The 27,437-nt window shown below is 73.2% G+C and overlaps 2 protein-coding genes across 2 annotated transcripts; both read right to left on the bottom strand.

Annotated features, from left to right (window-relative positions):
• Positions 1-239: 239 nt before the first annotated feature.
• Positions 240-16,569, bottom strand: DOK7 (docking protein 7). The gene is given in 8 exon segments (XM_037530529.1): positions 240-728; positions 731-921; positions 1,839-1,958; positions 2,986-3,105; positions 8,409-8,609; positions 9,293-9,523; positions 16,401-16,446; positions 16,516-16,569. Coding segments are annotated over 8 exon segments (1,452 nt in total).
• A 2,925-nt stretch (positions 16,570-19,494) lies between these two features.
• HGFAC (HGF activator) lies at positions 19,495-26,191 on the bottom strand. The gene is made up of 14 exons (XM_037530528.2): positions 26,078-26,191; positions 25,479-25,632; positions 25,249-25,345; positions 24,943-25,022; positions 24,327-24,449; positions 24,085-24,216; positions 23,872-23,982; positions 23,630-23,804; positions 23,302-23,387; positions 22,563-22,824; positions 21,114-21,253; positions 20,635-20,775; positions 20,401-20,549; positions 19,495-19,705 (listed from the first exon to the last, which is right to left on the bottom strand). Exons 1-14 carry the CDS (start codon positions 26,189-26,191, stop codon positions 19,532-19,534), a joined length of 1,938 nt encoding a protein of 645 aa, XP_037386425.1. The 3' UTR covers positions 19,495-19,531.
• Between the last annotated feature and the right edge of the window lie 1,246 nt (positions 26,192-27,437).

Genomic DNA, 27,437 nt, shown 5'->3' with positions numbered 1-27,437 from the left:
CCAGGGGAGCTGGGGGCAAGACAGGGAAGGGTGTCCCAAAGGGCCCTGCAGAGCCCAGCCCCGCCATCCCGGTGAGAGCGTCCTGCCAGCCCAGGGCACCTGTGCACGCACCACACATGCTGCCGTGGCCTCCCCTCGAGGACCCCCACCCACTGCGGAGCCGCCTGCGGCCAGGTCCACCCTGCGGCGCAAAGGGCGCCCTCCACCAGGGGCCAGCGCCCCATGGGCCCGGCCGCCGCTCAGGGCGGGGGCTTCACCCTAAGACCCCCACACATGGGACAGGTGGAGAAGCAGGTGGGAGCCGGCCCCGCCGGCTCGCTGCCCGAGGCCTCAGTCACCTGTCCGCGCGGCCGTGCGCCCGGCCCGCTGGAGGGGCACCCCGTGGGCACAGGCTGGCCACCTGAGTCACTGGGCTCCCCGGCGGCTGCAGCAGGAGGCTGGTCCCGGGGCGCCGGGCGCAGGCTGCGGGGCGTGTCATAGTGGTGCCGCCAGGCCGTGGGCACCTGGTACTCCGCGGGCCCCGGCGGGCAGGCGCACGGGCGGGGCTCAGGGCCCCCGGCGGCCGGGGGCAGGCTGAGCAGCGAGCCGAACTCCTCGCCGGCGCGCCACACGTCCAGGCTGCTGCCCGCGCAGGAGGAGAAGCTGCCCGAGCAGGAGGAGTGGCTGCCGGTGGCGATGCCGCTGTCCGAGGAGCTCTGGCGGCCGACCTCCTGCAGCTGCCGCGGCCGCGGGGCTTGGGGGGCGGCCTGGAGGCGCCCGGCCCGGCCTCCCCGGGGGCGGGGGCTGCCGCCGGCCCGGGCCCCTCCTGGGATGCGCCGCCAGAGGACGAGGACGGCTCGGGCCACGCGGGGAGCCGGCTGCCGGCGCCGACGTCCGAGTGGCTGGCCTCCGACGACGAGCTGGACAGGCTGCGGTCATCCCCTGGGGCGGAGAGCGGGCGGCGGTCACCCCCTGGCGCGGGGCGGGCGGCCGTGGGTGCCGGTGCTGGAGCCCCCGGCCCTGCGACCGCTCCCCGCCCGCCTCTCCCCGCCGCCTCCTGGAGCCCTGGACGCCCTCGGACCCGAGAGTGACCCCGTGCGAGCCGGCACCTGCTTCCGGGGCGGGGCCTGGCGGGGGAGGCGGGGCCTGGCGGGTAGGCGGGGCCTGGCGGGGGTGGGGACTGGAGGGAGGCGGGGCCTGGTGGGGTGGGGACTGGAGGGAGGCGGGGCCTGGTGGGGGTGGGGACTGGAGGAGGCGGGGCCTGGTGGGGTGGGGACTGGAGGGAGGGAGGCGGGGCCTGGCGGGGGTGGGGACTGGAGGGAGGCGGGGCCTGGCGCCCCCCCCCCCCCCCCCCCGCAGCCGCTCCTCGCGGGCGCGCCCCAGGGACCGTGTGCCCAGCGTCACCGGCAGGGGCCGCTGCTCCGGGCCAGCAACCGGGCCTGGGCCATTTCTTCTGGGCACAGACGGTGCCCAGCTGCCCGGGCCGCCCGAGGGCCCCCAGAGGGCGCGGGGAGGGCGAGGCCCAGGGGCGAGGCCAGGGGAGAGGCCAGGGGAGGGAGGGCGAGGGCCCAGGGGAGGAGCGGGAGGGCCCAGGGGGGCGAGGGCCCAGGGAGGGCGAGGCAGGGGAGGGCGAGGGCCAGGGGGCGAGGGGCGAGGGCCAGGGAGGGCGAGGCCAGCGAGGGCCAGGGGAGGGCCAGGGGAGGGCGAGGGGGAGGGAGGGGGAGGGCCCAGGGGAGGAGGGCCAGGGGAGGGCGAGGCCAGCGAGGGCCAGGGGAGGGCGAGGGCCAGGGGCGAGGGCCAGAGGGCGAGGGGGAGGGCGAGGGCCGGGTCCCGCGCGCGCAGCCCGCAGCCCGCCCTACCTCCGCTGCCCGGCCGGCCCGAGTGCGAGAGGAGGCTGAGCCGCTTCTCCAGCTGCAGGGCCTCCAGGGCCTCCTGGGCCACGCGCTCCTCCAGGGCGCCCGGCCCCCCGGGGCTCGGGTCTGCGCAGAGAAGGCGGCTGGTCAAGGGTCCGCGCTGTCTAAGGCCCTCGGCCGCCCCACGGCCCCCCAGCACCGTGCAGTGTGGACGCCACGCTCGGCGCCAGGGCCTGGCCTCCAACCCCCCGCGACAGCCCCGCCTCCGTGTCCATGCGGTCAGCCTGCGCGCGGCCCGCAGCCGGGCCCGGGAGCCCCGGGGAGACGGATGGCCCCGGGGAGGCCACACCTCCCGGTGATGGGGCTTCGATACCACCCTGCTGGGCAGGGGGCAGAGCCCCCAGCCTGCCCCACTCCGCACTCTCCTGCCCCCACGCGGGCGCACCTGCGCGCACAAGCGCGCACCTGCACACACACAAGCGCGCACCTGCGGCTGCAAGGCAGGAGGCTGCCAGCAGAGGGCGCCGCCGAGCCGCCCAGCAGAGGCCTGCAGGCGGCCTCCTTCCCCACCCCAGACTCCCTCCTGAGCCCATGTGGGGGCTGGGGGTGGACTTTGGGGGCTGGGTTGGGAGACGGGGGCCCCTGGCCCGGGCTGTGGTCCCTCAGGAGGCTGCAGCCACAGGCTCTGTCCACCTGCTGCATGGTCAGGCCGTGGTGTCCTACATGCTGGACAAACCCAGGGCGGGGGCGCGGGGGGGGGGTGATACACACCGTAAGAGGACCCGCCACCTGCTGTAGGCCTCACCCAAGGACATGGGGAGCTGAGGACACCGGTGTCTCCCACACTCGGGCCTCCAGGCCGCACCCAAGGGTGGACAGAGCTCATACCACAGGAGGAAGGGGCCAGGACCCTGGACTCCAGCCCTGCTTTGGGCCCCTCAAGGCCCAGCAACAGCCCTACCCTGAGCTCTTGGCCACAATCAGGGGACAAGGGAGGCCAACTCAGTGCACCCCAAAAGCTCTGAGACCGCACACACCAGCACTCTCACTGGGCAGCTTCCAGGCCCTGAGGCTGTGCCTGGGAGCTCAGGTGAGCGGCAGCCCCCACCCCCGACCCGGCTGATGGGCTCAGGCCCCCCCATGCCGCAAGCACCTGGGAGGACAGGCCGCAGCCCGAAGGGGCCCTTGGTGGGGGAGATGCCGCGCACGATGCAGTCGAACAGGAAGCTGATCTGCTCTCCCTCAGCCGAGGACAGGAAGAAGACTCCGGCCCCTGCAGAGGAGGACACCCCTGGCTCAGCCTGACGGGGCACGTGGGGCACCCCCGAAGCCGGCCCTGGTAGGCAGCCTGGCAGGAGGCAGAGCCCAGAGGCCTCATGATTGTCTTCCCGGGTCTGGGACTGCCCCCAGGCCTGTGCGCCCCAGCCTGCCTGGGCAACCTCGCCACGTGGCGGCAGCTGGTGGGAGAGGAAGTCCTCCCTGCCCGCCGGCACGGGGAAGGGCTGCGGCTGGAGCACGGCGGCCACCGGGAGGCCCCGAGGGCACCAGGACGCAGGCAACGCGGCCTCCACGGCAAATGGGCAGCAGCTGGAGGGGTGGCTGCCTGGAGGGGGGCCCATGTGGGGCCCAGGAGGGTGCTGGAGGACCCCCGGCGCCTCGCACGCTGAAGTGGGGGTCAGACGCCTGAGAGTGAAGGGTGCTGACCAAGGTCCTCGCACCCCTGACTGTGCCGCACACCACGACCCTGAGCGCGCCCCCACACGCCCTGCGCACCCTGCCCGCGCCCCTCCACTCTTCCCCGGGCCTGTTTCCGGCAGGGGACCCAGCCTGCAGGGTCAGCGTGCCCCGGGGCTCCCCCAGCGGAGTTAGGGCGGGCGTGGGGCCCCTGGGGGCTCAGGCTGGGTGCTGGGGTGGCGGGAAGGGTGGGGGCGGGCAGCACAGGGCGGGCGAGGTGAGTCAGCACCCGGTGCCGCCCCCGCTGGGCCGGGAGCCCGGGCCAAGGTGAATGAAATCCCTCCGGGCCGGCCGGCGAGTGAATGGGGCCAGCAGGTCACGTGGGGCCGGACGCCCGGCCTGGCGTCACCGCACAGGAATCCTCCCCCGCGTGCCCTCTGCCCTTTGCCCAGGAAAGGTGGGGGTGGCTCGGGGGCTGCGCGGGGCTGGGAGGGCAAGGAGGGAGAACGTGGGGCCGGCGGGTCCCATTCGGGCGGGTCCCACCCTCCCACGGAGCGCGGCCGGGCCCCCGACTGGCTTAGACACGAGACCAAGAACAGAAGGGCCATGACGCGGCCCGCACGGCCAGCTTGCCGGGCGTGTCCTCGGGCGGCCAGAGGCGGGGCAGCCCCCACCGGTGCCCACTCGGGGACAGCGCTCCCCAGAAGGCCCGGGCTGGGCTCTGGCGGGCGTGTCCCGGGCGCCGCCAGGCGCGTCTCATCGGCCAGCCCGGCCCCGCCGCCAGCCTGGCTTCACAGAGCCGGGCCTCTAATCCCAGCTTACGGTCAGCTGGCAGCGGCCGGGCACAGCCAGTCCCTGACTATAAAAAACCACATGACAGAGGGAGCGGAGCCCGCACCTCCGCGGCGCTGCGGCAGCGCCGGGGCTCCCCAGAGTCACCAGGCTGAGCCCCCTGCCAGTCGGGCGGCCTGCGGGGGCGCCCGGCCCAGAGGGCAGAGGAGGCGCACGGGACGCGCTCGTTGACCTCTCGGGGCCCCCGCCCCAGGCCCCCAGCTGACCGGCCACCTGACACCCCACCGGAAACGGCCTCCCACCCTGACACCCTCGGCCACCTGGCCCGACCCGTCACCGTCAAGACTCAGCAGGGAACTTCCCCATTCCGGCTCCTGACCCCTGACCTCCAACCCCTGATGGCTCACTGGCCTCTGCTTCGCAGGGCAGGCCGAGCACCCCGCAGCAAGGGCCACTTCCGAGTTGTCTGTGACCCCCAGGTCCAGCACTGGGGCCCGTTCCTCTCCAGGGAAGCATCTTGGCATTTCTCTTTGCAAGTCTGTTTGGGGGGCTGGTGGGGGCAGCTGCCCGCTCTCCACGCTGCGTCGGTTCCCCCTGCGGACGGCGTGGCCTCGCCCCCTGTCCCCAGCCCTCCCCCAGCAGGGCTCACCCGGGGCCGCGGGGCCAAAGGCCCCTCCGGGGCTGGGCCCGGCCCGAGGGCGGCTTCTGCTCTTGCTCTCGGAACCACGGTCTGGTGAGGGGCCTGCTGGAGCGGGTCGCCCAGGCAAGGGAACCCTCCAGAAGACCTGACCCCTGGCCTACAGTCGGCACCAAGGTCCAGACATGTTCCTGAGGCTGTCGGGGACCTTGAGCCAAGCCACCCGCCGACGCCACTGCCAGGTGATGCCCACACCCAGGAGCAGGGCCAGCTGTCCCGAGCCCGACCCAGGGGATCGCAAGGAAACAGGACAGAGGACGGCGGGCACTGCAACGTGGGCAGGCGTCGTGGGCGTAAGGGTGCTGTGGGACACCGCTGTCTGTGGGACAGCCATGGCGTCCAGCCCAGAGCCCGCCCGCCGTGAAGGGAAGACTCTCTGCATGTCCAGCGGGCGACTCTGCTTGCGGCTGGCCTGTGGCCACTCAGGGGCGGGCCTCCGCGGCCCACCTCTACCAGCACCCGCGTCCCTGCTCCTCCTTGGGGGCCACGCAGTCACGGCCACTGCCGCGCACACAGATCCCACAGAGGCCAGATAGGGACGAAGCATCTTCAGGGATGGGAGGACTGTCATGCTGAGAAGTTTCTAGAAAGCTTCTGTCCAGACAGCACCGACTTTCCTGGCGCCAAGCCCAGCAATCGGAAGTTGGCACAGCCCACCGGCCCCTCGGGGCGCTGCCTGGCACAGGGTTTCCCAGTAAAACAGCCACTTACCAGTACTTTGTTCTCCTCACCTCTGATTTGAGGAGAAAGAAGCAAAGTTTGATGAAACGAGTTCATACAACCCCCCGCCCCGATTTTCAGACAACACTGAAATGTCTCACCCGACCACGTCACACCCACTCAGAAGACACAGACGCAATCAGAGAAGCGAGCGTGGGCGGGGCTGGGGACAAAAGCCCCACGCGCCTGCTGCCGGGCCTGACACGGTGCCGCTGCTGCGGGTACGGGATGGACGAGCCTCAGTAAATTACAAGTAGACTAACGGAGCCAGCAGTCCCACCTGTGGGGGTGCGCCCAAAAGGACGGGCAGCAGAGTCCACGACAGCCCAGAGCGGACGCCACCAGAGGACACCAACAGACGGAGGCACAGGCAAAACAGGGCCTCCACGCGGCGGAATACTACGCAGCCTTAAAGAACGACGTCTGACCCCAGTGACCCCGTGGGTGAGCCCGGAGGACGTGATGCTGAGGGAAATAAGCCAGACACAAAGCACAAGCCCCGGGACCCCACTTACGGGACAGGGTGGGCGCCAGCATGGGGAGACGGGGCAAGTGTTAACTGGGACACGGCCACATGGGGCATCCTGGAGGGCAGGGTGCTGTGCCTGCCCCGTGGGCCACTTCTCTGCTGGGGGAGGCCAGCAGGGGCCAACACCCTTGGGGGGCCAGAGGCTTGGGGACCAAGGAGTGCGGGCCACCGGGCAGGCGGGTGCTACAGCAGGGCATGCGTCCAGGCCACCTGGGCTGGCTCCCGGCTCCGCCGCACTGGTGGGACAGACCTGGCCGGTCACACGCAGCTCCGTGCCTCGATTTCCCCACCTGTCAATGGGGATGGTGCACAGACACCACAGGGCGGCATGCAGGCCCAGATCCCCTAAGAGTATGGCCTGCTGGGTGGCCGGTCCATCTCTCCCTGGTCTGCTGGCCCTACCCGAGCTCACGCCCTGGCAAGCTGCAGCCTCCTGGTCAGAGCCCTGGACACGCAGGGAGCCTGGAATCATCCTGGGAGGAAGGCCAAGCTTGGGCCAAGCTCCCCCGGCACGCGCAGCTCCACAGTGGCAGGGGATCAGCCGCCACGTGTCCAAAATGTGACAGGTGGCCCAGGCCTGGGGGCCGCAGTCTCCTCCCGCCCATGTGGACATGGCTCTCGGGAAGGAAAGGGGCCTCTGCGGGGCTGCCCCTCCTGGGACGGCCCCCCCAGGGCAGAGCATGGGGCAGGGCTCCTTCAGCTTCAGCCCAGCCACCCCCGGGCCCTCACCTGGCTCACTGCCTCCCTCTCCTGCTCAAGGCCCTCCTGTGGCCCCTGCTGCCCTGGGACCGGCTCTCTGCAACCTGGCAGCGCGTCCTCCTGCCCGAGCTCGCCGGCCAGCCCACCCAGCAGGGCCCTGTGCACACAGCAGGTCACGCCCCACACCTCGGGGGTGTCTGGATAGCCTCGCCCCTCTGAGCGCCACAGCTGGCTGGCGCTGCAGAGCCCCCAAAGCCCCCAGCTGGCTGGGTCTGGGCCCCTGACGCCCTCTGGGGCTGGGAAGGCCCCGTGCAAGGGGCCCCACACGCCCCTGCACACCCCTCCCAGTCTCCTGCCGCATGGGGTCGTCTGGGCCTGTGCTGGGGAGCAAAGAGGTGAAGTCCTTCTGGGGTCTTCTGAAGACCCCGTCCTGCTCTCTGCTCCAAATGTGCCCAGAGCCAAGGGCTCGTCACGGGTCCAAATTCTAGCACCTGCCCCAGCCAGGTGGCCTGGCGTGGTGACGGCGGGGGGCCTGCGGGGGGCCTGCAGGGGGCCTGCGGGGGGCTCCCACAGCAGGCCGCGGCTGTGACCTTATTTGGAGAAGGCCTTTGCACCGCAAGCGAGTGAGCCCAGCCAGGTGTGTGGGGCACCCAGCGGCCGGTGCCCCTCGGGACAGGCGGGAGAGGCGGCCGAGCAGGCAGGTCCGCCCCAGCCCCAGGGAGAAGGCCTGCTGCCCACACGCAACTCAGGACAGAGCGGCTGAGGGGTGGCCTTCTGCTGTCTTTGCCCTCCACCCCTCTGGGGGCCGGGTCCAGAGCAGCCTGGGCCATGAGCATGCCCCTGGAGCGTGTCCTTGCCCCGCCGAGAGGTCTCCCCGGAGTCCAAGCACCCTGCTGACGCCGCAGAGCAGTGGGGGCGCGGAGTCTGCCCGGCGGGAGCCCAGCGGCCTGCGGGAGGGACAGGGTGGGCCCAGCCACCGCACCCTGCACGGCGCCGTCCCTTCGCCCCTTCCGTGTGGGCGGCGCTGGCCAGCAGTCGGCAGCCGGGACAGCCTGGGGCCCCAGGCTTGCTCGGGGCAGCACCGGCCGGGCGCCCACGGCCCCAGCAGCCCTGCTGGGCGGAGCTGGTGTGGGGCCACGTTCAGGGGGGCGCCCCAACCCGGCCTTCTGGCTCCATCTGTCTCTGCCCTCGTGGCGTGGCCCTCGGGCCCGGGATGGCTTGAGCGGACAGGAGCCCATCCGCACCCCGAGGCCTGCCACGCCTGCCCACCCAGCAAACCAAACGGGTCTCCAGGGAGCCGGCCTTGCCACCCTGCGGCAGGCGCCCCCTCCGCCCGGGCTTCCCCCAGCTCCCTTCGCTGTCCCTGGGCAGCCCAGAGGCCCAGCGCAGGCAGGGGCCCCTGGGGCTTCTGCGGCGCCAGCGGGGCCGGGCTCAGGCCAGGCCGCGGGGTGCACACCGTACTTACAGTACCCACACCTGGTCCCCCCTTCGAAGATGAAGCCGTTGGGCACGGCCCCGTAGCGCCGCAGGTCGGGCAGCCTCCACTGCCCGGTGACCACCGGGGGCACGTCCCGGGCCACCGCCAGGAGGTCGTTGCAGAGGTGCAGGCTGGCGGGGCCGCTCTCCAGCTGGGTGCCCGGGGCCACCGTCACGGGGAACCTGTGCACTGAGGTGGGCGGGACAGGCGTCACAGGGGCTCAGGGGGCCTGCCCCGCACCCCCCCGGGCCCTGCCCGCCCGCTGCCCTCCCCGTGGCTGCCGGTAACCACCCGGCACGGGGCTGTCCCGTCCCCAGCCCCTCCCGCGGGACGCGCCTGCCAGCAGCGAGCGGGCCCGCTTCACAGAGGGGGAAATAGTGGCTCGGGGGCCAAGTCTGGGGTGCCGCACAGCCCCGCGTGGGTCACCGGACACTCGGGACTGGCCAGCTGCAGCGAGGGCTTCTCCCAGTGCTGCGCGCCATGGACACCCTTCCCGGCCCAGACCCCTCGGTTCCCCCACCCTGGGCCTCGTCCTTGCCCCGGAGCCCCTCAGGGCCCTGTCCAGGCTCGTGCCACTCGGAAAGGGGTGCAGGTGTGGACAGCAGCAGCCCCACACCGGCTCTAGACCCAGGGCTGGCCAGTGAGGCACCCCTGCGCCGCAGCCCACTGGGCGACAGGCTCCAGCTCCAACTCAGGGTCAAGCCAGGCCCCGCGCCCCAGGCAGGGGCCACTCTGGGGCTGCAGGCCCCGCCCTCACGCGCCCGGCACCCCTGGGAGCCCCAGGCAGGGGCAGGGCCGGGCAGGGCAGGGCAGGGTGGGCAGGGTGGGCAGGGCGGGGCAGGAGCGTCCTGGGCCTGGCCGGCATCACTCACCCTCCCCGAGCGCGTAGCGGATCCGGGTGTCCCAGGCACACATGGCCTCGCGGCTCTCGAAGCCCAGCATGACGGCCTGCGACAGGCAGACGATGGCGAGCGTGTGGGCCAGGCCCTCGTAGGGCAGGCCCGGCTCCAGGCCACAGATGTCCTCCAGCATCAGGCTGCTGCGCTCCCGCAGGCCCTTGACCCGCTCCAGCTTGTCCTTGTAGGCCAGCATCAGCAGGCAGTCTGCAGGCGGGCAGAAGCCAGGGCTGTCGGGGGCGCCTGCCAGGGGCCCCGGCAGCCCCCCCAGGCCCTGACACAGCCAGAGAGCCCCAGGGCCCGTCGTGACCGAGTAAGCCCAGCAGCCTCACGTCCTGGGGGTCTTGCACCCTCTCCACGAGCTCCCCTCGGCCTGGCCCCTGACTGTGGCCCCCAGGGCTGACCCTGTCCCGGGCCCTTCCTGCCACACCCCACCATCTGCAGGTGCAGCCTGGGCACCAGCCGGCCATACCCAGGGGCACCTCTCCCTGGCATCTGTGCCCAGGGTCTCACTGGAGTTGGGTTCCCTCCGCCCCCACTGCTGGCCGTGGGCTTCTGGGCGGGTGGCCCGGGGTGCAGCTCCAGACGCGGCACGGCCCCTGCGGGGGCCACAGGGCAGAGGGCCGGGCTAGCTTTGGGCAGGGGAGAGGGGCTTGGGGCCAGTGACTTCAGCACATTTAGGGGTGAGACCAGGGGAAGCTGGAGGAGCCCCATCTTTTAGGACCCGTGGCAGAGAGGACAAAGTCCAGAGGAGCCGCAGCAAGGACTGAGGTGGGGTGTCCACATCGGCCTCTGAAAAGCAGGCCCAGCGAAGCCCAGCAGGGGCCAAACCCCCAAATACCTGACCCACATCCTCGTTTTTGCCACCAGATCAGAGACAGGCGTGTCCCGGGCGGCCCTCCCTGAGGCCAGGGGCAGGAGGCCGCTGCCGGCCCTCTGGGGGCTCACGGCGTCCTCCGCAGACTGTCCGGGAGGGGCCCACCGCCCTCGCCCCGCCCCCGCCCTGGGCTGCTGTAGGTCCCCCGCTTCAGCAACTCCCTCTGGAGACGGTGGCCCCACCCAGGCGGAAGTCAGAGGCGCGCAGGGCATGTGCTGTGATGGAGGTGTCGGGGCGCCCAGGGTCCCCAGTCAGAGAGTAAGGAAGGCGTGAGCACAGAAAGGCCCCCCAAACCAAAGGGCACTGGGGGCAAAAAGAAGTCATTAGGGTGGGGGCGCAGCTTCTGAGGGACAGCCTGCCCTCTCCCCCACTGTCGCCCCGCTCTGCCGGCCCCCCACCCTGCTGCCCCTGGACGCCGCCCTCCGCGGCTGCAGTCTTTGGGGGCTGCTCCGCGCACCGCCGCCTCTAGGGACCCCAGGACATCCCCAGAGAATCACTTTGCCCACAAACCACGCGGCACCTCTGGGCCTCTGTGGGCCCTTCCTGCTCCACGGCAGGTGCAGGGCGCCCAGCTAGCCCCTGGGGCCGTCAGTGGGTCCCCGCTCAGCGTGCACCCCCAGGCCGTCGGCGGGTTGGCCCTTGGCACACGCAGTGCACTTGACCTGCCTGCTGCCTCGCCCGGCCGCTGCCGCCCCAGCCAGGCGGGATGACCCCGCCCAGGGACCCACCGCACCCCACGGACCGGCCCCAGCCCTCTGTGGCTGCCGCTGGGCCCCGAGGTCTCGCCCCTTGGGCACAGCCTGGCCAGAACCGGCCCCCAGGCCTCCAGGCCACCCCAGCAGCAAGGAGGCTGCGAGGCCCCCTTCTCCGTCAGAATCAAAGCGCGGCTTCTGCCCGGGCCTGGACATCTTCCCTCGGGCCCCACCTGCATCCCCACCCTGTGTCCACACCGCCCCACGGTCCTTTCAGGCTCCCCGCTGAGATGACGGGGAACTCCTGCACCCCAGAGGAGACCCCGGCCTTGCAGCCTGCACCTCAGCAGAGCTCACCACCCTGTGTGTCCACTCTCCCACAGGAGAGCCCTGGTGGCGGCTGCCTCGGCCCTCCCCAACAGTCCACGGCCCCCCGGGGAGGCCGGAGTGGACACGCCCACACGGCAGGGCAGAGTCCCCCCCTTCACCCCGGAGGTGCACAGGGGAGCCGAGCAGGACGCGGCCTTTCCGTGTGGGCCCCACAGTGGCTGCTCCTGACCTCGCAGGCCCAGCGGCCCCGAGAGCAGCCGGGCGCACGGGACGGCCGCGTTCCGATAAAACTTCGTGTGCCCGCATTCCTGTGCACTGGCAAGCTGGTTTTGGCGCATGTGTGCAACGCCCCACACGTGCCCCTGAGGCCCTTCCCGGGGCGCGCACACCCGCCGGCTGTGCGGGAGCAGGTCTTGGCAGACACGCGGCGCTGGGATCTGGAGACGGCTGGGGCTCCTGGGGACGCGGCTGTCCTTGCAGGAAGAAGAGGCCGCATGGGCAGAGAGGAGGCGTCTGGAGAAGGGGAGAAGGGGAGGGGACAGGCCGCGGCCCCAGCCCCACCCCAGGGCCCGGAGCTGCCGGGGCAGGCGGCACGGCCCTGCGGCGCTGGTCAGGCCTCCGGCCTCTGAGCAGCCGTTCCGGGCCGGGCCCTGGCTGGGGCTTGTTCGGAAGCCCCAGGCGCCAGGACACCTGGTAGCGCTGGCCGCGCGGGCGCACAGCTGCCGCTGCCCCCACCGCCTGCCCGGAGAGCCGTGCGGAGCAGCTGACACCACCAGTGCCCGGCGCCCCCGCCCCGCAGCGGGCTCTACAGTCGAGGGGGCAGGTGGGGCCAGGGCCTGGGCCCGAGAGGCAGCTGGCCCCGCTCTCCTCCCCATCACCCCAGCAAGTAAATGGGCCCTATTTTTAAAACCCTTCACCGGTTGCGGCAGCCACAGAGACGGGGATTTTCGACGGCTCGAGACAAAGCAGGGGAGGGCAGACAGACAGACAGACGCCAGGCCTGCACCAGCTGGTCGGCAGGGGCCAGGGCGGGCCCCCGGCCCCAAGGGGGCGCTGCTCCAGGGGCAGGAGGGCAGTGGCCACAGCGGTCACAGGGCGGGGGCTGGGGCTGAAGCAAGGGGGGAGGTGGTGACCGGGGCAGGCCGTGCACGCCTGGCACACAGGAGCGTGCCTGGACCCACACGCTCACTCCGGGACGGCGAGCCGTCAGCCCACTCCCGAGCCTCTGCTTTCCAGCTGTGACGCGCCCCGCCCCCGCGGCAAGGTGCGCCCGGCCTGGCACGCAGAGGCCCCGGAGCGCCACGGCACCAGCAAGCCTGAGCCGCAGGCAGGACCTCGTACAGCCCGCCCGCAGCCCCCCAGAGAGGAGGCCCGGCCGCGGCCCTGCCTGCGAGCGGAGGGAGGGGGGCTCAGGCCATCAGCTGGCACAGCATCTAGAGGCCGTGGGCCGGGCCTGTTCGCAGGAAGACCCCCTCGCTGCGGCCTGTCCGCCGCACAGCCCCGCAGCGCTCGCTCAGCCCATTCTGCAGGTGGGCACCCAGGGGACAAGGCTGCCCCGGGGAGCTGCCAGCGAGGGGGGGCAGCCTCGAGCAGGCGGGCGGAGCCAAGACTGGTCCAGGGCTCTGACAGAAGTGGGCGGGGCCCACCTGGGCCGGGTCCTGGCAGTGGCTAGTGCCCCTGGTCCTGGCTACCTGCCCTTGTTGAAAACCCGGCTGGCCGACACCCCGCATCGCTGCTCCCGGCCCGGACAGCGACCCCACACCCCCAGGACCTGCTCTCAGGCCCCTCCCCGCCCGGCGTGCGATGGCAGCAAACGCTGCTGGTGGAGGGCAGGCGCTGGCGCTTCAAAATGTGCAGGGAATGAGCCGGTGGAGGCCGGACCAAGACCCTTCAGAATCAGCGAGACTCACCCAAGGGGATGGCAGAACCCAGCCCGAGGAGCCAGCCCCGCGGGGAACTGCATTGTGCCGGAGGGAAGAGCCTGCACAGAGGCGGGCGCGTGGTCTCTCTCAGAACCCACAGGCCAGGCTGGCATGAGGGGGAGGCAGGCCTGGGAGCCCCGGGAGCCAGAGGTCTAGCCCACCGCACACAGCGAGGCCACGGTGAGGCCGAGGCACGGGGCAGAGGTCACGGTGATCTTGAGGCAGGACCCGTAAAGAGCAAGAGCCCAGGGGAGCGGCTCCCTGGCGCGCAGGGGGTTGAGCACAGCCCAGTGAAGCTGCCCGCAGCCTCTGCAGCGCGAGTTCCGTCCCCGGCCAGGGAGCTGCCCACAGGGCGCCGCAGACCTCTCCCGTCTCCCCGCTGCTCCCCTCAGCCGGGGATTTCAGTGGACCTGCCCTTTCTGCTCCCCGCTCTGTCTCTGGGGAGTGTCTCACCCCACGCCCCCGTTGGCACCCCAGCTCTTGTAGCATAAATAAATAAACCTAAAAAAAAAAAAAGGAGCCCAGGGGCCCGGCCGAAGGGGCAGCAGCCTGGGGCAGCTGGGCATGGGGCCCGCTGACCAGCCAGGAGGGGCCCCTCCGACCGGGGACGGGCGCCGGCTTGGGCCCACACCGCCCGCTCCGCGGGGCCGTCCCGAGGCCAGCTCTGAGGCGGCGGGCGGCCGGGTCCCTGCGGGGGGAGCAGCGGTGGAAGCTCGGCGGGGCCCTGGCCCACTCCTCCAGGTGTCCTCGGGCAGGAGGGCTGGCCGCCGCCCATGCCCCGCCCTCGGGCACCCTGCCCAGTCTGGGGCCCGAGCGGTCATGTCCATTCCCATGGGATGCGGCTCCACGGAAGCCAGGAGGTGCGTTCCCAGGAGGGCCCCACCGCCACGGGCAGCCCTCTCGCCGCACAGCCCGGCCGCAGGTGGGGCCCGGCCCGGCTCAGCTGCCTGGGAGGGGTAGCGCGGAAGTGGGGACCTGTGCCCTCCAGGAGCTCAGCACTGGGACGGGGGCCACGCAAACCCCACCAGGGGCTGGAGCGCCAGCCTGCTGCAGGCAGCGGGACCAAAGCCACGCCCGCTCTCCTCAGAGCAGCCCCCTGGCCCCAAAGGCCCCCACTAGGACCCGGCCTGGCTGGTGGCTTCCGGGCAGGGGCGTGGGAAGCCGAGGGCCCATCTCTCCTCACCTGGCGGGGCTCCCGAAGCCCCGGGTCAGCAGCAGCAGGCCCGAGGCCAGGACCTGGCCGCATCGCCCTCCTTTCGGGGGCCCCTCCGGGGGAAGCCGAGCCTGGAGACACAGCCCCAGGGAAGCCCCATTCTGAGCGATCGGTAAAGGCCACTGTGCACACGCCGAGAACACGGCTTGGACCCCAAGAGGTCTGCGCCGCCCCCATGGGGCAGGGCTGGGGGTCCTGCTACTGAGCAGCTTGCCGGGGCCATCGACTCTTCCCACGGCCGCTTGGACCAGAATGTTCTGCAGTCACTGCACTCGACTGTGGGAGCCGAGCCGCAGGCACCAGCAGGCCGGAGACCCGCCTTCAGGGGAGGTGTGAAGACCCGGCCCCTGCACACGGCCCGGGGGGGCGGCGGCGGGGACGGCGGGAGGGCAGGGCCGCCCCTCACAGCCCCTCCTGGCTCTGCGTCCTCAAGGACACAGCCCCATGCCCCGTGCGCCCACCCCCATGGAACCGGGCGAACTCGAGCCCAAAGGGGCTCCCCGGCGGGGGCGCAGGGGCACGGAGAGGAGGGGCCAGGCGGGGGAGCATCGCCCACGTGAGGGTGAGCCTGCTGGGTCCCCGGCACTGCGGGTGGCTGCCCCAGATCTCGGGGGCCATGGGCTGGGGGCAGGGTGGGTGTCCCTGGAAGGGCCAGAGGGCCCCCACACGCCCCGCCCGTCCCAGGGCCTGCCCAGTGCCCCGCCTTCTCTCCTCCACCCAAGCCCCGTCAGAGGCAGCCCCAGCACCCTTGGGCGGAGGCTTCCCCCCGCCCCCCCACTGGAATCAGGGTGCTCTCGGGCCCGGTCCCACCACGTTGCTTTCTCAGCTGCTCCCAGGCAAGGCTGACGTCCACGCGTCCACACGCCCACACGTCCGCTGACCCGCCCTCCTGAGGTGCTGCTGGCTACCACGGCAGGTGTCCTCCAGGCCAGGAGGGGCACTCACACCCACCAGCCGCCACCACTGTGCACCCCGGCTTAGTCCCCCTTCTGGAAAGGGGGTGCTGTGCATGTCCCAGATCGCCCCACGAGGGCTGAGGCCACCCCAGGGCCACTGTTCACCCCAGCTCACCACCACCCGCCACGCAGCACTCAGTCTGCCTCCAGCCACAGCTGGCCAGTGCCTCCCCCGCCACCCCGCCAGGGGTGCCCCTGCTGCCCTGACACCCCCCACCAGAAAGGGAGCCACAGCCCCTGGGGAGCCGAGGCCGGCAGGAAGCGCAGGCCCCCGGCCCAAAGTGCAGCCTGGGAGGCCACAAGGGGCGCAGACCCGAGGAGGGCCCAGGAGCGGCTCCCACACCCTCCCAGATGGGGCATCTCCGAGACCCCCAGCAGCCCCTCCCTGTGCCAGGCAGTCTGGGCTCACGCCCCAGCACCACACAGACCCCGCCCGGCGGGCCCAGACACCTGTCTCCCTGACAGCTGCGGCGCCCAGGGCTCCCCGCGCCCAGACCTCAGGCCCAGCCGAAGGATGCCCGACCCGACGGCACTCTGCGGGTGCCTCCCGGCTGGGGGACTGCCTGGGCTGGGGGGCCGCCGCTCCTCCTGGAGGACGGCTCCCTCCAACGCTGAGACTGCTTTTCTCTGGCGCACCCGACAGCCCTGTCAGCGGGCCGCCTCTGCTGCAGCCAGCAGGCGGGACGGGCACCCGGTCAGCGCTGCCCCGCGGAGCCAATGGCGGCTCAGCCCCCACCCCTCGGCGGGCCAGGGAGCAGGGCTTTCTGGGGTGCTCCCTGGGCTCGATGAGGGAGGGGGCACGCCCCTGGCCAGGCCCCGCCAGCCCGCGGCCCCCACGTCCTCGCCGGCCGGGAGGCGCTTCTCAGACCCGGGGAGCAGCCCCGGGGGCTCGCGACCGCGCGCCAGTCTCGGCCCGCGCCCAGGCCGGCGCCGGCTGCCTCTCGGGTTACAGCCCTCGCCGGAGCCGCCGCTATTTCGGGCGAGCTGGCCGCGCTCCGGGTCTGCCGGGCGGCGCAGGAGGCCCCGGGCGCCGCTCATCCCGGCCCGGCGCGCCCCTCCGCCCGCGCCCGCCCGCCCGCCGGCCGCTCACTCACCTGCCACCGGCGACGGCCTGCGCAGCACCAGCCACCTACTCTTCCACTGCGGGACAGAGGGAGCGTGAGCGGCCGCCCGCGCCCCGCGCCCGCCCCGCGCCCGCCGCGCGCCCACCTTCTTGCCGTCCCGCAGCTTGACCTGGCCCTCCACCAGCGCCGCCTCGGTCATCTTCGGTCATGGTTCCCGCGGCCCGCCGCCCCGCGGCCGCCCAGCCCAGGGTCACTTTCAAAATAGCTCCCGAGGGCCTGGGCTGGGCCAGCGCGGAGGGCGGGCCGCGGGGCGGGCGGGCGGGCGGGGCGCCGGTGGGGGCCGGGGTCTCCCTGCCAGGCGTGGCTCCCCCACAGCCTGCCGCACTGGCCCCCGCTGGGAGCTGTGACCGCGCCGGCAGGGGCACCGAGGGCCCCTCGCCGCCCCAGGTGAAGTTCACCCCGCCCTGGGATGGGCGGCGGCTCCCCTCCCAACAGCAGAGCAGGGGATGCGCCCCGTTTGTCTTCCCCCAGCCCGGTGTCTCACTCGGCACTGCCCCCCGGGGGCTGTCACCAGACCCCCGCGGCCCACCGGGGATGACCCAGGCCAGGGCACTCCCAGCCGCCCCCCAGCACCCCCACCCCAGACCTTGGTTTCCCGGGCAGAGCCGTGGAGGAGGCCCCACCGCCCTCCCGTCCGGACGCAGAGCAGGCCGCCGCCCAGGCAGGACGACCAGGCACCCACTGCGCCCCTCTCTGTCTGTCGTCCCAGGAGAGCCATTCTGGCCCCTGCCAGGCAGCCCTGTACATGCGGCGGGGGAACAGGGGGAGCTGCCTGCTCTGCAAAGCCCCCTGGGCCCCCTTTCTAGGGGTAGAGGGCTCCCCTCTGCCAGGTGTCCCGTTGTTAGGGGACCTGGCAGGTCCACACCCGAGTGTCAGCCCTCATCAGTAAGAGGGGTCAAGAGCCCCAAACCTGGGGAGCCGGTGGGGAGGGGAACTCCAGGGCAGCAGGACAGCGAGTGCCAGGTGGAGGTCGGGTCTGGTGGGAGCCGAGGCAGCGCCCTAGCCCTACACCCGGCAGGGCCACTGTGGGTGGGGCCCGGGAGCCCCTATCTGCTCCAGTGTGCAGGTGGCATCGCAGCCCTGGGGGTCGGGCCATGTGGCTGGGGCGGAGACGCCCAGAGCTGATGCTGGGGGCAGGGGCGCCCGCCACTCCGGGCGTCTCCTGAGGCCGCAGGTGGGTGCGCCCTGGTTGGCAGCCCCAAGATGCCGGTGAGTCCCGCGGGGCTGGAGCAGGGTAGGGTTGCAGCCCCCAGGGGACCCTTGGGCCCCCCGGCCACCCTCCCGGAGCGGTTTTCAGGTCACAGGACTGGTTCAAGCGCCGCAGCTTGGCCAGGGGCCACCCTGGAGAGCCAGGGTGCCCAACAGCCAGTGCGCGGCCCTGGGGGCCAAAGCTGGCGGCTGCTGCCAGGCCCTCAGCCGCCACCTCGCACTTGCTCATCCGAGCCGGGCGGGGCAGTGCCGCGTTCCTGAGCACTGGCCGGGCCAGCTGGGCCACGCCTGGCGCGGCACCTGCTCCCGCCGTGGCCCCGGAGCGTGCGCGTCCAGCAGACGGCCCCTGCGCCACGTGCCCCTGCGGGCGGCGGCCACCGTAGGCCTGAGCACCTGTCTCCCAGGCCCGGCCCCCACCCCTCAGGGTCTGTGTCCAAAGTCCCTTTTCTGGGGACAGTCCCGACGACCGGGCCCACCCCAGCGGCCTCGCTCGCTCCCCCATCCCCTGCAGGCTGTCCACGCAGTGAGTCACACCGCGGCCCCGGCTCAGGACCCCGACGAGTGGAACCTGTAACACTGAGAAGACCCCAAGAGGGGGGAGCCAGCAACCCAAGCCCGCTCTCCTCCCTCTGCCAGCCTCTTGCTGGGGCTCCCCAATGGCTCAACACAACCCGAAGACAGAGGAGCCTGGAGGAGTCCGGGGCAGTGTGCAAGGTGGGGAAAGAGGGGCACACCCTAGGAGCAAATGGGACACGTGGCTCCAGGCGGGCGTGGCTCACTGCAAGGCAGCCCCAGCACCCCGTCGATAGCCCACCCCTCCCACGGGGACGCGAGGGCGCGCAGGCAGGCCGGGCGCTGTGGGAGGCTGGGCCTTGCCCCAGTGGGAGCGTGGGGGGCCACCGGGCCAAGTGCGGGGGGCGACGCAGGGAGAATATTCCAGGCGCAGAGCAAAAGGCCCTGGCCAGCGGGGCCCCGGTCAGCCGGTGAACGGGAAGGTCAGGGGGGCAGAGCACAGCCGGGCGGCAGCGGGCTGGCTGCATGGACTCCGGGGGCATCAGGCAGGAGTGGGGGCAGGGAGAGGAGCTGGCCCTGGCCCGGAGAGGTGGCGCGACCTGGGCTGGCTGGGGCCGAGAAGCAGGGGCGCTCGGGGCCAGGCATGGAGAGGGCCGCAGGAGCCGCAGGAGCCAGAGCCGCAGGAGCGTCTGGACGCACTGCGTGGGGGCTGTCGTCCTGGCCCCCAGACCGGGCTGCAGCTGCCCAGGCACCTAACCCCCGCGTGGGACTGCTGCCCCCACACGCTGGCCTCTTCTGGGCAGCACGCCTCACCCCATCTGCCCCTGCTGAGACCCCGTGGGGAGCTTGGGCATACCCAGCCGCCCACAGCCCGGCCTGCAGCCACACAAGCCACCAAGCCCAGGGCCTCTGCCGCGGTTCCTGTCGCTGGGTCGCCTCTGGGCATCTGGGGTCCCTTTCCACACCTGGTGCCCAGCCAGCTGAAGCAGGGGCTGGCTCCCTGAGATCAACATGGGGGTGGCCCCTGCCTGCACTCACCCTGGCATCCGGCCCCTCCCTCCCTGCACTCCCCAGAGCACAGCTGCCTCCTCCTAGGGAAGGTGGGGGCAGCAGGGAACCGTCTTCCCGCTGGAATGGGCGTCCCTGGCTCAGGCTCTGCCCCGCACCCCCCCCCATCTGGACGGGGCCTCCATGCCTGCCCGGGAGCCCCACCCTGGCGCCTGCACGAGTCCCCGAGTCCCCGTTGGCCTGAGAGCGCCCCCTCAGCGGGGCAGGCCCAGGCCCCCCAGGCTCGGCCGCTGTGGCCCCGGGACAGGGCTGACGCAGGCAGCCAGGTGCTCAGAAAGCTCTTTATTGCATTTGGGAGGGGCACCCCGGGCTCAGGAGGGGCGCTTGGAGGGCCGAATCCTGTCATTGATCCAGTCTGCATAGTTGGCCACGCGGGTGTAGACGCCAGGCTTGTTGAGCCGCCCGCAGCCGTCGCCCCAGCTGATGATGCCGGTCAGGTAGGCCACCCCGTCCTTCTCGCAGGCCAGAGGCCCGCCCGAGTCCCCCTGTGTGGGGCCGCCGGTCAGAGCCAGCGCCCCAGAGACTCAGCCCAGGTGACTCACTTTCCCCAACTCCTCCATCAGGAAGCCGCAGGGTCCTGCCTCCACTCCCACCACACGCACCCCCGCACCGCAGGCCCGTGTCAGCACTGGCTACTCCCCGCATGGAACACCGCCCCCCGCCCGGGCCATGTGCCCTCCTCTACGAGGCCGTGCTGATGCCCCAGCTTCGCCGTAACACGCGGCCGCCATCAAGCACTCTCCTGCCATTGCTGTCATGTGACCTGGGGGGTGACCGGCCTGTCCCGGGCCTCGGTTTTGTAAGCTGGGGAGCCAAGCAGCTCCCCATCTTGGGGCTGACGCCACCCTGCCATGGCGGCCAGGACAGCACCAAACGCAGGGCTGACTGGGGGTGCAGCCGCCGGGGGACTCGGCCTGGGAGTGCACCGACGGCCTGGGTGGGGCAGCTGGGGCCTCACCAGGCTTCGTGACTCTGCTTCTCCCGGGCCCTTGTCTCCCCATCCACATAAGGAGGGTCCTCTCTCCACACGAGTCATCTAGCTGGGGTAGGAGGGACCCCAAGAAGTCTTGGGCGCCCTGCGGGGTGGGGGGCTGGCCACTGAGGGGGAGGTCCCACCCCACACTGGGCCCCTGTGGCTCTGGGCTCCCGGGGCGCGTGGGCCGCTGACCCGTGTGCTCACCTGGCAGGCATCAGACTTGCAGTCGAAGTAGCCGGCGCACAGCATGTTGGGGCTGATGTCGGCCCCGTAGACCTCGGGGCTGCTGCACTTGTGGTCGGCGACCAGGGGCACCAGCGCCTCCCGCAGGGAGCTGGAGTAGCCACCCCCGTCTACGCACACCACGGGGTGCTCAGGGTGGGCCAGGGCCAAGCTGCCCTGCACCCGGCACCACACCCGGGCTGCCCACCCACTCACTCTCGTCCTGGTGGCCCCAGCCGGCGATCTGGCACTTCTGCCCGGCGGGGAAGGAGCTGCCTGGCTCAGGCAGGCAGATGGGCTGGACAAACTGGGAGCGGACAGCACAGCGGTCCCCCTTTTTCTTCAGCCGGATCAGAACTGGTTAGGAGAGATCAGAGGTCAGCCTGGGGCCTGAGGGTCCAGAACGGATAGAGGGCAGCCACGGAGTTCCCTGGGAGCACAGCCCTGCGGGCAGACAGGCTGAGGGCCCAGGAGACCTGGAGTGGGCAGGGGGCCTGTCCAGGGCCCAGAGAGGCTGGCTGACCACCACGTCCTCCTGCCAGGCCAAGGCTTCTCCAGGACGCCAGGCGCTCTTGCCGCCCTGTCCTGACCACCCCACCCCTCCCCGAGGCCTGAGGCCTGGTGCAGGCCTGCGGCTGCCCCCTGCCCCCAGCTCCGTCCCCCGCACAGGGTGCACGCCGGCCGCGCCGCCTCACCCAGGTCGTGGTCGTTGGGGTTGAACACGGAGTACAGGGGGTAGGGGATGTACTTCTCGATGCTGAACGTCTGCGTCACGTCCGTCGTCTGGTTGAAGAAGTGCTGGCCCAGCACCACTGAGACGCTGTCCCTGGGGGGGCTGCGGGGAGAGGCTGGTGGTGGCAGGACCTGGCCTGCCCTGGGCCCCTGAGGCCGGCGCCCCAGCCCCGGCGCCCGGGCTGCGCGGGAGGAGGCGTCCTGCCAGCACCATCTCCCAGGCCCGGCCCTGCCTATCTGCAAGGACGCCTGGACACAGGCCCTCGCGCCCGCTGGACGGGGCCCTCCCGGGCGGCCCCTTCGCCAGCCCGGACCCGGTTTCCCCATCTGCGCGGTCACCCGCGCGCACGGGCGCCCACCCGAGCCGGCCCGGGAGGGCCTGCCCCACGCCAGCGGCGGGGTGGTCGGCGCGGCCTCTGAGCTCGCGCCCCTGGGCGAGCGGCGGTGGGCCGGGCCCTGCCGGCCGCCCGGAGCCCCGCGGGCCGGGCCGTGTCCCCCGCAGCCCCGGCTCGCGCGGTCTGGGCGGGGCCGCCCGGGACACGCCCCTGGGCGGGGCCCGGGACACGCCCCGCCGCGCATGCGCGCTCTGCCCGCGCCCCGAGCCGCAGCCCCGCGCCCGCCCGGGCGGCTGCGCCCCGCGTCTCCCGCGGTAGGTGGGGGCGCGCGGGCGGCGAGGCTGCCGGGGCGCGCGGGCAGCTCGGTGGGGGTGCAGACGGGCACGGCGGGGGCGGGGGCGGGGTGCGGGGGCGGGGGATCTGGGGGCGCGGGCGTGGGCGGGGGGTCCGGGCCTGGGGGCGCGGCGGGCGGGCTGGGGGGTCCGGGCCTGGGGGCGCGGCGGGCGGGGCGGGGGTTCCGGGCCTGGGGGCGCGGCGGGCGGCTGGGCGGGGGGTGTCCGGGCCTGGGGGCGCGGCGGGCGGGGGGTCCGGGCCTGGGGGCGCGGCGGGCGGGGCGGGCGGGGGGTTCCGGGCCTGGGGGCGCGGCGGGCGGGGGGTGTCCGGGCCTGGGGGCGCGGCGGGCGGAGGGGGGTGTCCGGGCCTGGGGGCGCGCGGGCGGGCGGGAGTCCGGGCCTGGGGGCGCGGCGGGCGGGGCGGGGGGTCCGGCCTGGGGGCGCGGCGGGCGGGGGGTGTCCGGGCCTGGGGGCGCGGCGGGCGGGGGGTGTCCGGGCCTGGGGGCGCGGCGGGCGCGCGCGGGGGTCCGGGCCTGGGGGCGCGGGCGTGGGCGGGGGTCCGGGCCTGGGGGCGCGGCGGGTGGGCGGGGGTCCGGGCCTGGGGGCGCGGCGGGTGGGCGGGGATCCGGGCCTGGGGGCGCGGGCGCGCGCGGGGGTCCGGGCCTGGGGGCGCGGCGGGCGGGGGTCCGGGCCTGGGGGCGCGGCGGGCGGGGGTCCGGGCCTGGGGGCACGCGGGCGGCCTGACCTGCCGGCGAAGCAGTGCGCGGCGGACACCACCCAGCAGGTGTGCACCAGGCTCCCGGCGCAGAAGCCGCCCCCCACGTAGACGGCCGCCAGCCAGGGGTGCGAGCCGGGCAGCGCGGACGAGCCCCCGAGGATGCGCGGCCGCAGGAACGTCCTCTTCTTGTGCCGCCGGCCGCAGCTCGGGCGCCCCGCGGGGGGCGGCTGCGCGGGCTCGGGCAGGGCCAGCAGCACCCCGGGCGCCGGCTGCCGCCTGCCGAGGGACTCTGGGGGCAAAGGTCGCGGCTCACGCCCTCAGGCCGGGGCCGGCTGACCCCTGGCACCGCCCGGCCCGCAGCACTGGGAAGGGGCCTGGCCTGGGCGGACCCTGCCCTCCAGGGCGCCTGGTCTCGCTGTCTCCTCCCGCGGCCTGGCACACCTGGTAGGTGTCAGGCACCCGGCGGTCCTGTGCAGAGCCAGCCAGGCCGGCCCTGGCACCGGGGCCCGGGGGTGCCTGGCCTCCTGGGGCGCCACCAGGGCCTGACTCCTCAGTGCGGCGGCTCCTGCCCAGGTGATTCACCTGCCGGCGCCGCCCCGCCCCTGCGGGCTGCCTGGGAGGACCTGCTGACCCCAGGCCCCCCGCTAAGGCCTTGGCGCAGGCTTGGCCCCAGGGAGCCTCAGTTTCCCCCCCTCAGAGATGGGCCTGGGGCAGGGAGGACCCCCGGGGGCCTGGGGGAGGAAGCGCGCCGCCCCACCCTGCGCACCGCAGGCCGGCAGGCGGCAGTACTCCCAGGACAGCGCGCTGTCCTTGACCACGTAGCACCAGGGCCTCGCGTCCTTGTCCGGGTTCCTGGAGGGCAGGTGGGCAGGGGCGTGGGGCCACCGACCGGGGCCACCGGCAGGGTGGGCCCGAGCCCGGTCCCCAGCCCTCCCCCGCCTCCTGCGGCCCGCGCCCACTGAGGCCTCCAGTAGGGCTGAGCGGGGCCCCTGGGAGCCCGGGGCGGGTGGGGGTCACCGGCCAGGTTGGGCAGGTCTCCCCCAGACAGAGCCTGCCGCCTGGCAAGCGGCCTGGGTGGGCCGGTGGGTGCTGACCGGCAATAGGCGTGGGGGCCCAGGCCGAGCAGGGCCGCTGCGTCCACCGAGTCCACGTGCAGCTCCTGGTAGAGCAGGTCCGAGTCCCAGGCCAGGCAGCTGAGGCCCGAGGCTGCGGTGCTGGCCACGCCCCTGTAATCCGTGCCATTCCCCAGGAAGCAGCGCTGGGCGGGATCTGTGGGGGGCGCGCTCAGAGCCGGCTGCACCCCCTGCGCCCCCCCCCACCCCGGTGGGCCACTCACCGATGTTGCAGAGCCGCCCGGCGCGGCCCTGGGGACAGGTGCACACACTGGTCCCGGTGGCCACGACCAGGTGGCAGGTGCCGCCGTGCAGGCAGGGGCTGCTCAGGCACGCTGTGGGCGGCGCGCAGAAGCCAGGCCTGGGCTTGGGGCTGCCGGGCCTGGCCTGGCCCGGCCCCGGGGTGCGAGGCTGGGGCGGGCTCCCTCCCCCCGTACCTGTGTGGCGGGTGGCCTCGCACCGCACCTGGCCCCCCTCGCACGCGCACTGTTCCACGCGGCCCTGGTGCACGCGCACCCAACTGGCTCCCGCCTCCAGGTACTCATAGCGGGTCTCGTCGAAGCATTTTTCTGGGGGTGGCACAGTGAGCCCCGTCCCGCACACGGGCCCTCCCAGCACCCCCACGCAGTGCCCTCCCAGCACCCCGCCCCCAGGGCCTGGCTAGGCCGCCCCCCCTCACCGGTGCCACAGTCGGGGCCAGTGAAGGCCAGGGGGCAGGTGCAGTGGTAGTAGGCAGCGTCCTGGGCACTGGAGCAGGAGCCCCCGTTGAGGCAGGGATTGGAGGCACAGGGATCCAGGGCAGCTACACGGGAGGGGGACATCTGAGAGCCCCCCATATTCCTGGGGGCCTCCCTCGGGCTGCCTTAAAACTGCCCCTTAGGGGCCTTGGGGGGGCTCGGACCTCTCCCGTCCTGCCTTCTAGCCCCCGGTCCCTGCTAAGTAGATCTCTGACTTGCCCCTGGCACCATGGAAGACCCCCACACGACCCCCCAAATCAGGCCAGCACAGTCTGGCGGGGTCCCCTGGGGTCCTTGAGTGAGCTGTTGGCGTGGGGCCGTGGGACCAGGCCTGGCCAGCAGGGGGCGCCCCGTCCCCAGCAACAGCGGCACAGCCTCCCCACCCCAGGAGGCCAGGGGAGGCGCCCCCTCCCCCGCCCCCGCCTGCATGCACCCCTCCTGCACCCCGCCTGCACCCCGGGCAGGACCCGCCCCTGTCAGCTCTGGCCGCCCCCTCCTCTCTTTGATGCTGAGGCCCCCCAGCTCGCCCCAGCACAGCCCTGCAGCCTGGGAACTCACGCGGGCCCTGGCGGGGTGTGGCGGGCTGCGCGCAGTAGCCCCAGGCCCGGTCGCGGTCGTAGTTGTGCGTGGTGGCGCACCTGGGGTGACACGGGCCGTGACCCAGGGCCCCAGGCCGGAGCCGTCCTGCCCACGCGCCAGGGCACCTCTGACCGCCCCATTTGCCCCTTCCCGGCTCCCGCGGCATGCCCGCTGGCCACCCCCACGCAGAGGGGGCTCCGGGGTGGCCCTGGGGGTGGGCGGTGGAGGAAGGGTCTGCCCCGCCCCCAGCGCCGACCACCCTGGGCTCCGTCCGGCCCCACCCACCATTTCCTGTGGGCGCTGCCCTCGGCGGTGCAGGAGTGCAGCATGCGGCCACCGTAGCGGAAGGGGAACCTGCAGGGCTGCCCGTTCTCCGTGAGCACTGCGGGGGGGCGGGGTCAGGGGCTCGCTCGGGCACCTTCCTGGCCCCCTGTCTTACGCCCCAGTCCCCCACGGCGGCCCCCCCAGCCTGCCCATCTGATGGGCATCTCCTCCAGGAAGCCCCCTGGACCCACCTGGGTCTCTAGGGCCATTGCGCCTCCCAGGAGCGGCCCTGGCTGGGGGGCTGGGTCCCACCACATCGGGTGCCTCTGACCCGGGAGCACTCAAAGCTGAGGTCGGGGTCCCCGTGGTCACGGTGGCATCCGGCTCTGGAGCTTCTGTCCGGTTCTAGGAGCCGAGAGGGCGGTGATGGCACTGGGGGGGACGGTCTCCGGGCTAAGTCCCAAAGGGTGCACTGGGCGAGGCCCCAGGCCCTTGGGTCTTGGAGCAGGGTCCAGGGAGACCCCAGGCCTCGGCTGGGCCCTGTCCCCTGCCCCAGCCGCCAAGCCCAAGGGGTAAGTCAGGCTGGCTCGGAGGCTGGACTCCTGGAGGGCCGCCGTGGCACCCTCCGAGGCCCCTGCCCCCACCTCGAGTGCCGTGAGCACAGAGGCCGCGGGCAGTGACCCCACGCCCCCAGGTGAGTGCAAGATGGTGTCCCCAGCCCTTGCGAGCCCCCCTGCGCCATCTCTCTCCACAGTGGCCCTCGCCGTCCACACCCCTGCCCGGCCACCCCCACCGGCCTCCAGAGTGGGCACGCGCAGCCCACGGCCACTGTGGGAGGGTCAGTGCTCACCCCGCCGGCCTGGGGCTGGGCCCCTCGAAGTGGCAGCAGCAGCAGCAGCAGCAGCAGCAGCAGGGACAGCCTGGATGTCAGGCAGGGGCTGGGGACCCAGGCCCGGCACCCCATGGCTCCCCCAGAGCAGGCGTGAGGGCAGCGGGAGCAGAGCGGCCAGGGCAGGTGGGGGTCAAGGCCTCCGGGAAATGATTAACCCGGCTGCCTCCCGTGTGGGCCCATGGCCCCTGCGGCCCGCTCCCCGCCTTGCCCAAGCGCCCCGCCGTCGCCTCCTCAGCTGCGCTGGTCCCGGCTCTGAGAGTCACTGCAGGACTCGGCTCAGAAACTTCCCACAGGACGTCTTCCCGGATGACTCCCAGGCCAGGGCCTGCCTGGCTTCGGCTGACCACTGCCTGACCGCACTGAGCTCTCAGAGGCCCAGACTGTCCCTGGAGGGCACCAGGTGCCGGGGGGCTGTGAGCGCCGCCCACTCTTCCAGGTCGGGCGAGGTGGGGACCCTCGTGGGAGCAGATCGGGGGTACGGAGCTGCCCACAAGCCTGCCCTGATTGGAGGTGCTCGGGAGTGTCCACTCCCTTTGCTGGACATTGCCAGGAAAACACCCCAACCCTGGACTCCCTCAGACCTGGGCCCCCGGCAGCCTGGACGAGCTGCCCTGCCCCGTCTCACACCCCTGCCCTGGTGGGCCAGGCCGTCTCTGGGGCTGCCAGGTCCCCGTGGAGCCCAAGGGGCACGCCCAGGTCCGCAAGCGCCTGGCCCTCCTCGTCTGGGAGCGGGGCGGGCCCCAACCCCGCGCACCACGGCACCCTTGGGGCTTGCTGCCTGGGCACGGGAGCCTGGCTCGAGCAGTGCCACGCAGGGCCCTTCTGTGCCCTTCCCGAGCTGCCCGGGGGGTGCCAGGCAGCCCCTGCCCACACAGGGGAGAAAGGTTGGCCCTCTGGGCTGACCTGGGGATACCACACACCCCAGCCACTCTCTCTGTGTTGGGGGGGGACAGACACTGCAGCTGCCCCAGCTGGGAGCACAGCGGGTGCCAAGCAGGTGGGCCGGGGCATGGCGGGTGCTGCGCCTCTCCCCACCCACCGCCTCCTGGCCCCGCCTAGAGCACTGCCTGCTGGGGCAGCCCTTGCCGCCTGCACTGACGGGCAGGCCTGGCAAGCCCCTCCAGCGCTGGGGGGAGGCCCCCACTGCTCCACGTGGGCCCCGCTGCCATCTCCGTCCACTCCAACCACGCCACACGTGGGCCTGACCTCACACGCCTCTGCGCTGGGCTCCAGCCCCACCTGCCCCCCCTCCCTGCCCCCCCGGGCCTCCGACGTGCTCCTTCCCCGGTCTCCACGCTCAGGTCTCGGCCCAGCTGGC

This window comes from Talpa occidentalis, unplaced genomic scaffold (assembly GCF_014898055.3).
Source record: "Talpa occidentalis isolate TD23 unplaced genomic scaffold, MPIMG_talOcc4v2.1 talOcc4.6, whole genome shotgun sequence".
NCBI classification, from domain to species: Eukaryota; Metazoa; Chordata; class Mammalia; order Eulipotyphla; family Talpidae; genus Talpa; species Talpa occidentalis.
This window is presented reverse-complemented; position numbering and strand designations above follow the sequence as displayed.

Bases quoted from the DNA above. Each gene is read 5' to 3' on its own strand.
- HGFAC (XM_037530528.2), bottom strand. From the start codon at position 26,191: ATGGGGTGCCGGGCCTGGGTCCCCAGCCCCTGCCTGACATCCAGGCTG. The intron at 25,346-25,478 runs GTGGGTCCAGGG...GCCCCCCCGCAG, and splicing joins CAATGGCCCTAGAGACCCAG to TGCTCACGGAGAACGGGCAG. The intron at 20,776-21,113 runs GTGAGGCGGCGC...TCTCCTAACCAG, and splicing joins CCCCAACGACCACGACCTGG to TTCTGATCCGGCTGAAGAAA.